At 48.9% G+C, this 12,859-nt stretch overlaps 1 protein-coding gene across 2 annotated transcripts in view; it reads left to right on the top strand.

Annotated features, from left to right (window-relative positions):
• LOC114591921 (laminin subunit beta-1-like) overlaps positions 1-12,859 on the top strand; it is a 74,891-nt gene that overhangs the window by 53,106 nt on the left and 8,926 nt on the right. For both annotated transcript variants that reach the window (XM_028719668.2, XM_028719669.2), the window contains exons 22-30: positions 143-306; positions 2,939-3,163; positions 4,668-4,882; positions 4,995-5,091; positions 6,676-7,054; positions 9,431-9,615; positions 9,709-9,950; positions 10,976-11,179; positions 12,339-12,483. In XM_028719668.2, coding sequence (XP_028575501.2) covers positions 143-306; positions 2,939-3,163; positions 4,668-4,882; positions 4,995-5,091; positions 6,676-7,054; positions 9,431-9,615; positions 9,709-9,950; positions 10,976-11,179; positions 12,339-12,483 — 1,856 coding nt within the window. The remainder of the gene's footprint in view (positions 1-142; positions 307-2,938; positions 3,164-4,667; positions 4,883-4,994; positions 5,092-6,675; positions 7,055-9,430; positions 9,616-9,708; positions 9,951-10,975; positions 11,180-12,338; positions 12,484-12,859) is intronic.

Raw genomic sequence — 12,859 nt, 5'->3', positions numbered from 1 at the left:
AATTTTGAATTGTTTTTAATATTGTGTTTTTAATTGCTGGACATTAGGATGAAGGGCGTGTAATAAATTACTACTAACCACCACCACCACCACCTAAGGTTGCTCTTACTGCCTCTGTTCTCCTTTTTTTGCCCCATCACAGGTGCTTGGATGGTTACTATGGAGACCCCGTCTTGGGCTCAGGGCAACAGTGCCGCCCCTGCCCTTGCCCTGGGTATCCAGGGTCTCGGCACTATCACGGCATCTCCTGCCATACCGACAGGGAAACCAATCAGATTGTTTGCCTTTGTGCTCCAGGCTATACAGGTAAGGCGTTTCGAAAGGGCAAGGGATGCGGTTATATAAGTTGCCATTTTGAGGACACAGCCTCTGCAAGACTGTCCTCTAGCACACCTCCACTGCCCTTTCAGACTGCTGCTGTGCTCCATGAAGGGCCGTGACTCAATTGCACAGCATCTTCTTTGCATGCAGAAGGTCCCGGGTTTGACCCCTGCCATTTCCACGTAGGGCTGTGAAACACTCCTGCCTGAAACTGCAGAACTTCTGCCAGTCAGAGTAAACAGTACTGAGCTAGACAGACTAATGCGCTGAATCAGTCTTATGATCCTGCTATTATGACGTGTTCAACCGATGACTTACAGAAAAAAGAATACCCACCACCCAGGTGTCATAATCTGCTAGATGATGGGCATTCCACATGTTAGGCTGGTGGCACAACCAGCGAATTTACCGAGTCCCTGATAGGCTTTCATATTTGTGACTCATCATCTTCATCAGTTTTTATTTGTACGCCGCCTTTCCACAGTTAAAAAACAATGCTCAAGGCGGCTTACAGCATAACAAGATTTAGGTAATTACAAAAGTCATAAACAATAAATAAACCGCATCAAAAAAAAAAAATACACAACCAAGTGGGAAACAATTTCCACATAAATCAAAATCTAAAACTTAAGAATACAGCATTAATATCACAGTTTAAAATGACATAGGTAAAAAATAACAGCAATTTAAACAAAAAACAAAACAAAACGGAGCCCTCTCTGCCCAGCAGCAGCAGCGGCAGCAGTCCTTTATAGAGCCCATCAGGCCCCGCCCTGGGCCAGGTGTTGAGTGGCAGGACTGGGGCCCTCAGGCGCTGAGCAGGGGAGTCCTCCTGGGTGGTAGCCACAACAGCAGTTCTTATAGGCCTGTCAGGCCCCGCCCTGGGCCAGGTGGTGAGTGGCAGGACTGGGGCCTTCAGGCGCTGAGCACGGGAGTCCTCCTGGGTGGTAGCCCAGACTAGTTGACTGCATTCAGCTTGGTGGGTTGTAAGTTGTGCAGCCTGGATCGATCTCCCCTTCTCTTGATTCTCTCCACATGTAAACACATGCACCACTGAGCCCCTGAACCTAACTAGCAGTACAGTATTCCTTCTTGCCTTGAATTCTAGCATCTCCATGCCCCTGCCCTTCATAGTCCCACCTCTACCCTTTACCAGAAACACAATAGAATTGGTTGATTGTGAAGAGGTACACAAAAGGAGGTGAAGGAGCTCCCAGTTTTTCTGACCTGGCAACAACCTTTCTAGTTGTTGTGATAAGGGTCGGTGAAAACAGTTCAACCGAGTTCCACTTCCCATTGGGCCATAGTGAGAAAAGAGGAGAAATAGCCATCATTAAGTAATTGTGTGTTCTGTGGGAATGGATTTAGGCACTAGGAGAGGATATATTGTTTAGTTACTGCCCTTCCTTGCTCATGTGAGTGAAATCAGCAGAGTGCCATCGTTTGCTAAAACGAGGTTGATTTAACCTTCTAGAATCAATAGTCCAGAATGCTTTAAGGAATACTGTCACCCCTTTTCTTCCCCTTAAAAACAACATCCACGCATTGTTTTGTGAAGAAATAAAAGTAGCATTTACTTACATAACCCAGCTCTTGAAGCGGCAGTTACAGAAGCAAAATGAAGGCAGGTTTATAACTACGATCTAAGTTGTTGTTGTTTAGTCGTTTAGTCGTGTCCGACTCTTCGTGACCCCATGGACCAGAGCACGCCAGGCACCTCTGTCCTCCACTACCTCCCGCAGTTTGGTCAAACTCATGCTGGTAACCTCGAAAACACTATCCAGCCATCTCGTTCTCTGTCGCCCCCTTCTCCTTGTGCCCTCCATCTTTCCCAACATCAGTGTCTTCTCCAGGGAGTCTTCTCTTCTCATGAGGTGGTCAAAGTACTGGAGCCTCAGCTTCACGATCTGTCCTTCCAGTGAGCACTCGGGGCTGATTTCCTTAAGAATGGATGCGTTTGATCTTCTTGCAGTCCATGGGACTCTCAAGAGTCTTCTCCAGCACCATAATTCAAAAGCATCAATTCTTCGGCGATCAGCCTTCTTTATGGTCCAGCTCTCACTTCCATACATCACTACTGGGAAAACCATGGCTTTAACTATGCGGACCTTTGTTGGCAAGGTGACGTCTCTACTTCTCAAGATGCTGTCTAGGCCTGTCATTGCCCTTCTCCCAAGAAGCAGGCGTCTTTTAATTTCGTGGCTGCTGTCACCATCTGCAGTGATCATGGAGCCCAAGAAAGTAAAATCTCTCACTGCTTCCATTTCTTCCCCTTCTATTTGCCAGGAGGTGATGGGACGATCTAAGTTACAAAGGTACAAAATGTAAGTTCTGAAATGGTGTCTGAGCTGCAGAGCTCAGACACGTACGTTTGGTCAGCTTGGAAGCGTGGCGAGGAAAGAAAGGGCCGCCCTGGCAGGAAGGAAATATGTAGGGCTACAGCTTCCTGCCAAGGTAAACAAAGGAAGTGATCTCACCGAGTTCTCTCTCACAAAAGCCCTGTGAGCCACAACCCCTTCGTGTGCCCACCTGGAAAAGCATGTATTGTTGGTCTGACTGCAGTGACGGTCTGCATGTCCTGCTCCCACCCCTCAGTAACGTCCCATGTCTCTGGCAGGACCACGGTGTGACCACTGCTCGCCTGGCTATTTTGGAGCCCCTGAGCAGGAAGGTGGAGCCTGCCGCCCTTGCCAGTGCAACAACAACATTGACCCCAGCGACCCCGAAGCCTGTGATCCGCACAGCGGCCAATGCCTTCGCTGCCTTTACCACACTGGCGGGCCCCACTGTTCTGAGTGCCAGCCTGGCTTCTATGGCAACGCCTTCCAGCGTAGCTGCCGACGTGAGTAGGGTGGCCGGGCCTGGATTGTGAGGATGGCTGGGAGGAACTTGTGATTCGAGAATGAGAAGTAGTGTTTGGCCGGTTTTGTTGTGGCTGGGGGCCCCATGCAGGCTAGAGGAAGGAGGGTGTGGCAGGCTTGAGTAGATCTGTAGTCCATGGAACCAGGGCTGACCCTGTTCATTAGGTAGAGTGAGGTGGTCACTTTAGGCAGCAAATGTTGGGGGTGGTAGTGATGACAGAAGCAGCAAGATGCTGGAGAACAGAGAACAAATAAGAGTTTGCTAGTGAAGATAAACCGGGTTGATGGAAATTGAAAATGTTATTCTTTGAAGGAGAACTACCTGGAAATGATTTACAGGTGGTATTTAACACCGAGTAGGCTTGCTAAGAGGCCTACTCGGTGTTAAATACCACCTAGCAGTTTGAAAGCACCCCCGGGTGCAAGTAGATAAATAGGGACCGCTTACTAGCAGGAAGGTAAACGGCGTTTCCGTGTGCTGCGCTGGCTCGCCAGATGCAGCTTTGTCACGCTGGCCACGTGACCCGGAAGTGTCTCCGGACAGCGCTGGCCCCCAGCCTCTTGAGTGAGATGGGCGCACAACCCTAGAGTCTGTCAAGACTGGCCCGTACGGGCAGGGGTACCTTTACCTTTAGGCTTGCTAAGATGTATAAGACTGAATCAGATAAGTGCTGGAGATGCAAAGAGGTTGAGGGAACGTTCTTTCACATGTGGTGGGCTTGTAAAAGGGTAAAAGAGTACTGGGAAATATCCCATAATGAATTCAAAAAATGTTTAAAAGTACTTTCCCCTAAAAAACCAGAGTTCTTTTTGTTGGGGATAATTCAGACTGAAATTCCCAGGTGTCAAAAAAGTTTATGTATGCTACTACAAAGGGACGCGGGTGGCGCTGTGGGTTAAACCACAGAGCCTAGGGCTTGCCGATCAGCAGGTCGGCGGTTCGAATCCCTGCGATGGGGTGAGCTCCTGTTGCTCGGTCCTTCTCCTGCCACAGTCTAGCAGTTCTAAAGCACGTCGAAGTTCAAGTAGATAAATAGGTACTGCTTCGACGGGAAGCTAAACGGTGTTTCCATGCTTCTCTGGTTAGCCAGAAGCGGCTTAGTCATGTTGGCCACATGACCCGGAAAAACTGTCTGCGGACAAACGCCGGCTCCCTCGGCCAGTAAAGCAAAATGAGCGCTACAACTCCAGAGTCGCCCGTGACTGGACCTAATGGTCAGGGGTCCCTTTACCTTATGTATGCTACTACTGTGGCCTGTGTTTCGTTAGCCCAAAAATGGAAAACGAGCGAGGTCCCAACTAAAGAAGAACGGCAAATTAAGCTAACAGAATATGTGCAGCTTGCAGACTTAACGCATAGAATAAGAGAACAATAAGATCATACGTTTAGAGAAGACAGGGAAACATTTATTGAATATATGGGGGGGGGGAATTGTGTACATTTGAAAACGCTGGCAGCATTAAGATAAATTCTCTTTTCCCAAGGCTGTACCTGCAACGAACAGGGCACGCTGCCCTCGCACTGCTCCAAAGGCATCTGCCACTGCGATCGAACTACAGGCAATTGCCCCTGCCGCCCCAACGTGGTAGAGAAGAACTGTGACAGGTGCGCCCCCAACTTCTGGGGCTTCGGCAGCGACGTGGGGTGTCAGCCGTGCAACTGTGACCCTGCCCATTCGTTACGGTCGGACTGCAACATGGTAAAGTGGCCGAGCGCTCGAGAGCGTTAGCCTAAGAGGGGGAGACACCTGGGCGGCTCATGCACCAGCGTTCTAGCCCTACTACCACCGCTTCACCTTTCACTTCCTTCAGTTCACAGGGCAATGCCATTGCCTGCAGGGCTTCGGGGGCCGGGTTTGCTCCCACTGTCAAGAAGATCACTGGGGAGACCCGGAACGGGAATGTCTAGGTGAGTACGAGTGCGTAGTGCAAGCGAGAATCTTTCACTCCAAACATTGTGCGTGGGTGCTGCATTGTGAGGTCAGGTGATTGACAGATGGCTAACTCCACCCACCGGTCAAATTTGGCCCATGAGGGTTAGGAGATCTGGATGAGTTTCCCACCTCCTGGCATTGCAAGCTCAGGTTCTCTGACAATGCCTTACTTGAGCACCTGTGCTTCTCTGCTAATGGTGGTTGCCCCAAAATTGTTGGCCCTAAAGAAATGCCTCCCCTGGTCTATTGACCAGTAGGCAACTGTGCAAGCTGATCCTTCTTTGCAAGTGAGTTATGGGATAACCGCTGCTTTTGCCCGTCTTCCCACAAAAACACATGTGGGCTGTGTATCTTTAGCATTGTTTTAGAGTGATGGTTCTATCGTGTGTGTGTGTTTTAAACATCTTTATCAAAAGTTCAAAACGTACATAATTATATGTGCACTAAACATGGTGAGATGTAAATAACAGAGAAAAAGAGAAAAATAACAGAGAAAAAGAGAAAAAGAGAAACAGAACTCGTGTAGAAGGGGAAATGAAGGGGGGGAGGGGGAAAGCCCCAAAACTGTATACTTTACAAGCTTGTTATTGTACGTCACCAGATCTTAACCTATTAAGAGAGCCAGTGTGGTGTAGTGGTTAAGAGTGGTAGTCTCGTAATCTGGGAAACCGGGTTCGCGTCTCCGCTCCTCCACATGCAGCTGCTGGGTGACCTTGGGCCAGTCACACTTCTTTGAAGTCTCTCGGCCCCACTCACCTCACAGAGTGTTTGTTGTGGAGGAGGAAGGGAAAGGAGAATGTTAGCTGCTTTGAGACTCCTTAAAGGGAGTGAAAGGCAGGATATCAAATCCAAACTCTTCTTCTTCTTCTATTACAGTATTTGTAAGATTGGATTCCAAATATCATTGAATTTGTCCGTGGCAAGTCTGTGTTTATATGCAAGTTGTTCATATGTTGCGAGTTTATAGAAGTCTTCAATCCAATTGTAGAATAATATAATAATAATAATAAATTTTTATTTATACCCCGCCCTCCCCAGCCAGAGCCGAGCTCAGGGCGGCTAACACCAATAAAATCAGAGCAGGGAGCCGCATTGTTATTTTTCCAGCTCATCAGTATTAGTCATTTTGCTGTGGTAAGGGCACAGAGAGTCCACTCGTCCTGTCTTTCTGTAATGTTTTGTAAGGTGTGTTTTAATGGTGCATGCTTATACAGTGGTACCTCGGGTTAAGTACTTAATTCGTTCCGGAGGTCCATTCTTAACCTGAAACTGTTCTTAACCTGAAGCACCACTTTAGCTAATGGGGCCTCCTGCTGCCACCGCGCTGCCGGAGCACAATTTCTGTTCTTATCCTGAAGCAAAGTTCTTAACCTGAAGCACTATTTCTGGGGTAGCGGAGTGTGTAACCTGAAGCATATGTAACCTGAAGCATATGTAACCCGAGGTACCAATGTGTTTCAATGCGGTGCAACTGGCTTTTGTACTGGTTCAGAATGAAATGGTATAGAAACAAACTAAAGCTTGCTTGGGGAATGACCTCCGGTTTTTGCCCCCCGCAGCTTGTGAGTGTGACCCCACGGGGTCCGAGAGCCTGCAGTGTGACCGTCTCACGGGGCACTGCCCCTGCCGAGGTGGCTTCACGGGACCGCGCTGCGACCAGTGCCGGCGGGGCTTCCAACAGAACTTCCCCCGTTGCTCCCCCTGCCACCCTTGCTTCGGCCAGTGGGACGCGGTTCTGGCACAGCTCTGGGAACAGCTGCGGAGGCTGCAGGGCACAGTGCAGGCCCTGAAGGAAGGGGGGCCCATCCCTGCGGCCAGCAGCAGCCGCATGCGCAACCTGGAGGACAGGCTGGGTGACGTCGAGCGGCTCCTTGGGGACGGCAGCAGTCCAAGCACTCCCCTGTTGCAGCAGCTCAGTGCCCTTCTGGAAGATACCAGGTAAGGAGACGTGAGGTAGAATTGAAGCAGAAAAAGGGGGAATGGTCTGTTGTTGGGTTTTTTTTATTATTATTACAGTGGTTCCTCTGGTTACGTACTTAATTCGTTCCGGAGGTCCGTTCTTAACCTGAAACTGTTCTTAACCTGAAGCACCATTTTAGCTAATGGGGCCTCCTGCTGCCGCCGCGCCGCCGGATCACAATTTCTGTTCTCATCCGGAAGCAAAGTTCTTAACCTGAAGCACTATTTCTGGGTTAGCAGAGTCTGTAACCTGAAGCATATGTAACTTGAAGCGTATGTAACCCGAGGTACCCCTGTATTAAATATTTTCTTGTTTTACAGAAGTATGTGTAATGTCTCTCGTATTTTTTCCATGTAACATTTTTCCAAATCAGTTTCATTTGTTGAGACATGGCGATGTTTCTATTTTCTTAATGTATGTAGGGTTTGGTGTCAGCGTTGCTCGTGCTGTTCATTTGTGTTTCTTTGGTGGTGAGAGAGGTTGGGCTGTTGTTGTTTTAAGAAAATTATACAGACAGCAAAACAAAGAAGTCTGAGTTAACATTGCCTTCTACCAATAAGAAATAATAATAACTATTACAATAATTAAAATACTAAAAATACATCTACTTCTCCTTTAGAACTTCTATTCTGGTTACAATCTATTACTATTCTATAAGAATCTATTATATCCTTTGCTGTCCCATATATTATTTTATTTCCCAAATTCAACCTAACCCTCCCCTCCTCCCCACTGCTTCCCTTCACCTGTGTGAGAACTTCCCAACATAATATTTTTTCTAGTTGCTTTCACGAAATAAAATAACATGAAAAATTAGAAATTATAATTATTTCTTTTGTCCTGACACACTTAACAAGTTGTTAAGCGTGAAATGGTCTGTTTTTTTATTCAGTTTGTGCATGCCAGAAATTGAAGGATATGATAACCTTTGTGCTTCAAGTTTTTCCTCTGTGGGCACATCCAGACTGAAAAACCGATTAACAACCATCCACTCCTGGGCATCTTAATTTGGGGTGTGGGGATAAAGGAGCTAGAAGTTATAGAATCACGGAATCATGGAAATGTAGAGCTAGAAGGGACCCGAGTGCTGTCTAGTCCTACGGTGCAGGAATCTCAACTAAAGCATCCCTGACAGATGGCCCTCCGGCCTCTGTTTAAAATAACCTTACAGGAAGAAAGACTCCACCACCTCCTGAAAGAGTCCGTTCCTCTGCCAAACAGCTCTTACTGTCAGAGAGTTCTTCCTGGTGGTTAGTCGGAATCTCCTTTCTAGTACAGTGGTACCTCAGGTTAAGAGGTCCATTCTTAACCTGAAACTGTTCTTAACCTGAAGCACCACTTTAGCTAATGGGGCCTCCTGCTGCCGCCGCGCCGCCGGAGCACGATTTCTGTTCTCATCCTGAAGCAAAGTTCTTAACCTGAAGCACTATTTCTGGGTTAGCAGAGTCTGTAACCTGAAGCGTACGTAACCTGAAGCGTATGTAACCTGAGGTACCACTGTAACTTGAAGCCATTGGTTCAGGTCCCAGCCTCCAGTGCAGAACAAAACGTGCTTGCTCCATCTTCCACGTGACAGCCCTTTAGATAGTTGAACATGGCTATCATATCTCCTCTCAGTCTCCTCTTTTCCAAGCTAAACATACCCAGCTCCTTCGACTGTTCCTCATACGGCGTGGTTTCCAGACCCTTGACCACCTCCTCTGCACACATTCCAGCTTAGAGAGTTATCAGCACTACAGTTCGGCATTAGGCAAAAGGTGTGGTGGTGAAAGAGCTCTATAAACCAACAAAATTTGGTAACGCAGTCCTAGCCACCTTGTATTCTCCCTTGCCACCCAGCTTTGGGGACGTGCAGCACTTGAATCATTTTGCGTGCCTTATTTCTATCCTGCTTTTCCCACTCCCAACAACCCTGCGAGGTAATAATAATAATAATAAATTTTATTTATATCCCGCCCTCCCCAGCCGAAGCTGGGCTCAGGGCGGCTAACAACAAGAAAACAATACAACATTCTAAAATCATTTCATTATAAAATTAGTTCAACTCAAATTGATGGCAACCATTAGGCTAAAGTTCTGTGAAGATTGCCAAAGGAGGGGGTCAGGCTGTGCCCTGGCCAAAGGCCTGGTGGATCAGCTCTGTCTTGCAGGCCCTGCGGAAAGATGTCAAGTCCCGCAGGGCCCTAGTCTCTTGTGACAGAGCGTTCCACCAGATTGGAGCCACAGCCGAAAAAGCCCTGGCTCTAGTTGAGGCCAGCCTAACCTCTCTATAGGTAGGCCTACGAGATAGCGCTTTGCCCAACAAGCGCCGCAGCCGAGTTGGACATACATGCTGTTTTCCTTCCCACCGCTAGGGTGGACACAGATGAACTCTGGCAACAGCTGCAGGCTACAGACTCACACCTGGACGGCACCGAGAAGGAAGCTGGCGGGCAAAAGAGGCGTCTGAATGCGCTGAGCCAAGAGCTAGGGGAGCTCAACCGCACCGTCAGCTACCTCAACAGCCAGCTGCAGAGGATGACAAACGCCAGCTTCAACAGTAAGAAACGTGGGGGGCGGTATCCGGGCAGAAGAAGGATCTAGGCACGGGTCACGGGGCCACCCCTGAAATGTACCTCTTTTGTGCCGGCAGAGTCTTTCCAAAGCATCCTGGGATTCTTCCAGGAGTCACAGCTGGCCCAGCAGCGAGCAAACAGCTCCGTCCACGGCCCTCAGAGCCCGGTGGGTCAGTCCAAGCTCATGCACCAGGCCACCGTTGAGCTCCTGAGGCGCAGGGGAGATGCTTTCCGCAAGACGGCAGCTGCTCAGCGGAAGTCTTTGCGCGACCTCCAGAAAAAGGCCGGCAGCCTCAGTCTGAGCAGGATCAACCAGAAGGCGAGTTATTGTTCAGGGCGAGGCTGCGGGGCAAGAGGACGGAGGGGAGCAGAGAGGTGTTTGTTGGAGGGGAGAGCTCTGGCCTGGGTGATAGGGATGGAGTGGAAATTCTGGGTTGAAGGGCTAATTTTCGCTTTCTGAAATACTGTGCAAACCCGGTTGGGGTGGTGGTGGTGGGGTGGTAGCCATTGTTTGGAATTCGTCCTTATCATAATTTTGCAGTACGATTCTCCAGCCAAGTCATGTGTACAAAGATGCATGTGCAAGGATGAAGTGTGCATGTTATTTGTGCGTGGGAAGATACAAAACCACATTATATTAGGGAGCGGCGCTTTGTAAAGATGTGCATACAGTAAGCCCCCAACTGACACACATTTAACTAGTGTGCATTTCGCTTTACATCCATGGCAGGAAATCAAAATAAAATGGAAAGGGGGGCAGGGTTCCAGGAAAAATGATTTTGGCCATCCCGCCTGAGCTTGAACCCAAACGATTTTGACTTTATGCCATTTTGGCTTTAGGCACGATCCCTGGAACATAGCACTTGCATAATGTTATGTTTTTAATGTTTGATGTTTTATCGCTTTATTATTATTATTATTATTATTATTATTATTATTATTATTATTATTATTATGTTGGGAGCTGCCCAGAGTGGCTGGGGAAACCCAGCCAGATGGGTGGGGTAATAATAATAATAATAATAATAATAATAATAATAATAATTTATATGTTGCTCTGGAGCTTACTGCATTGGGGGGGAACAGAATACAAAACGCTGTATATAAGGGTAAATTTGCATCAAAATTTGCTGGTGAATCTTTATGGGGGATTATTTGAAAAATATTTGCAGGCTAACATGGAAATGTGGAGGGCTTAACTTAAGATGGGGGGGGGGAATGAGAACCTCACTTTCTCCTGCCCCCAGTTCTGGCCCTCCTTTCTCTTGTTCCATTTTTCTATGCAAGGGATTTTCTATGCAACTCCTGTTTCCCTGCACTGATCTTGGACTCCTCTTGCTCTAGATCTGCGGTGCTTCTGGAGAAGAGGGCTGTGAGCAGACCCCGTGCGGAGGGGCTTCCTGCCGGGACAGCTTAGGTCAACGGCACTGTGGAGGCCCCGGCTGCACTGGAGCGCTGCCTGTGTCCATGAAGGCCCTCTCTACGGCTCAGAACATCTCTCGCCAGCTGGAGAGCAGCGCAAGGCACCTGGGCACCATTGCTAGCAAGGTACAGTGGCAGCAGAAGTGTATGTAAACAGGTTAAGAAGAAATGCCATTCGTGTTGAGGCAAAGACTTCACTGCAGATTTATTCAAGGGTTGGGCTCCTGTCAGCTTGGGACAGAAACCGTCTGCCTCTCTATAGGAGGGAAAGTTTCAGGAGGGTGAAAGAAAAAGCGAGGCCTTTCTGTTCTTTCCCACCCTCCTGGGGGTCTTCTCCTGTTCAGCTACATAGTACTTTAAAGGGTTTGGGGCTGACTCCCAACTGCACACCTGAGCTGTCTAGCAGAATGGTGAAGTTTCCGAAGGGTGGGAAAAGGCAAAAATGTTTTGCTTTCCCCCCTTTCCCTCCCTGAAATCTGCCTGTATAATGCAGGTAGGGGATACAGTGGTGCCCCGCAAGACGAATGCCTCACAAGACGGAAAACCCGCTAGACGAAAGGGTTTTCCGTTACTGAGTTGCTTCGCAAGACGATTTTCCCTATGGGCTTGCTTCGCAAGACGAAACATCTTGCTAGTCTTGCGATTTCCCCCCCCCCGCTGTTTCCCCCCTTTTTCTAAGCCGCTAATAGCCTTTTAGCAGCTTAGCCGCTAATCCTTTAATAGCCGCTAAACTGCTAATAGCGCTGATCCACTTAGCCGCTAATAGGGTTGCTTCGCAAGACGAAAAAACCGCTAGACGAAGAGAATCGCGGAACGGATTCTTTTCATCTTGCGAGGCACCACTGTATTTTTTAACTTCATGGCGCACAGGGGCGTCTTGCCCATAGAGGCAAGTGGCACGGGGCGCCGGGGCGCCAAGTTCTGGAGGGTGCCAGGGAAAAGGCGGAGGCTGGACGCGGCGCCTCCTGGCATCGGCTCGCTGCCCTCGCCCGCCTCACTGAAGCAGCTCCATGCCCGGAGGCTCTGCCTCTTCCCCACCAGAGGAGTTGCCCTCCAGCCGCTGCCCGCCTCCTCCAGCCCCGCAAAGCTGCCGGCAGCATCGTAAAAAGGTTGTTAACTCTCGGAAATGTGGTGGGGGGCGCCGGAGGGTTCTCTGCACTACAGCGCTGGCACACATCCTCTCTAAACCTCTTCCCTTTTCCGCTCTACTCCACTTCCCACAGCTGACACAGCTCATTGGCTGGCTGTTTGCTTTGGGATACTAAGCTTCAGTGTTCATTCTTAGGTGCAAGAAATTCAGGACTTGGCGCAGAATGCCAGGAGCCATGCTCAGGACACTCTGGACCGTGCACAGGGGGCCCGGAACCGCGTGGAGAAGTCGACGGCCAAGCTGCGGGAATTTATCCAGAGGATAAAGGACTTCCTAGCAGGTAGCAGAACATCAGGCTTGCTCTGAACACCAGTCCAATGTGACATGCAAAGGGATGGATGCGGTGATGTTGTTAACCACCTGCCCTTTGCCCTAAGGTCCCAGGGCAGCTTACAATGATTAAAACGCAATATTGAAAACATTTTTAAAACAGCTCGCAAGCAGGGCGGGGGGGGGGGGGAATGTACAGGTTATATAGGCAAGCATATTTGCACTAAGTCGTGCTGTGACAATGTTGGTAGTTGGACATCTAGATTTAGGGCTGTGTGTGTGTGTGTCAAGGAAGGGCCGTCTTTAGCATATGCGCCACCGGGGTGCAAAGATCCGCCCAGTGCCCCCACTTCATTGCTTCCGCTTCATTGCTTTTCACTGCCGCC

The sequence above is a fragment of the Podarcis muralis genome, chromosome 2, assembly GCF_964188315.1.
Source record: "Podarcis muralis chromosome 2, rPodMur119.hap1.1, whole genome shotgun sequence".
NCBI classification, from domain to species: Eukaryota; Metazoa; Chordata; class Lepidosauria; order Squamata; family Lacertidae; genus Podarcis; species Podarcis muralis.
This window is presented reverse-complemented; position numbering and strand designations above follow the sequence as displayed.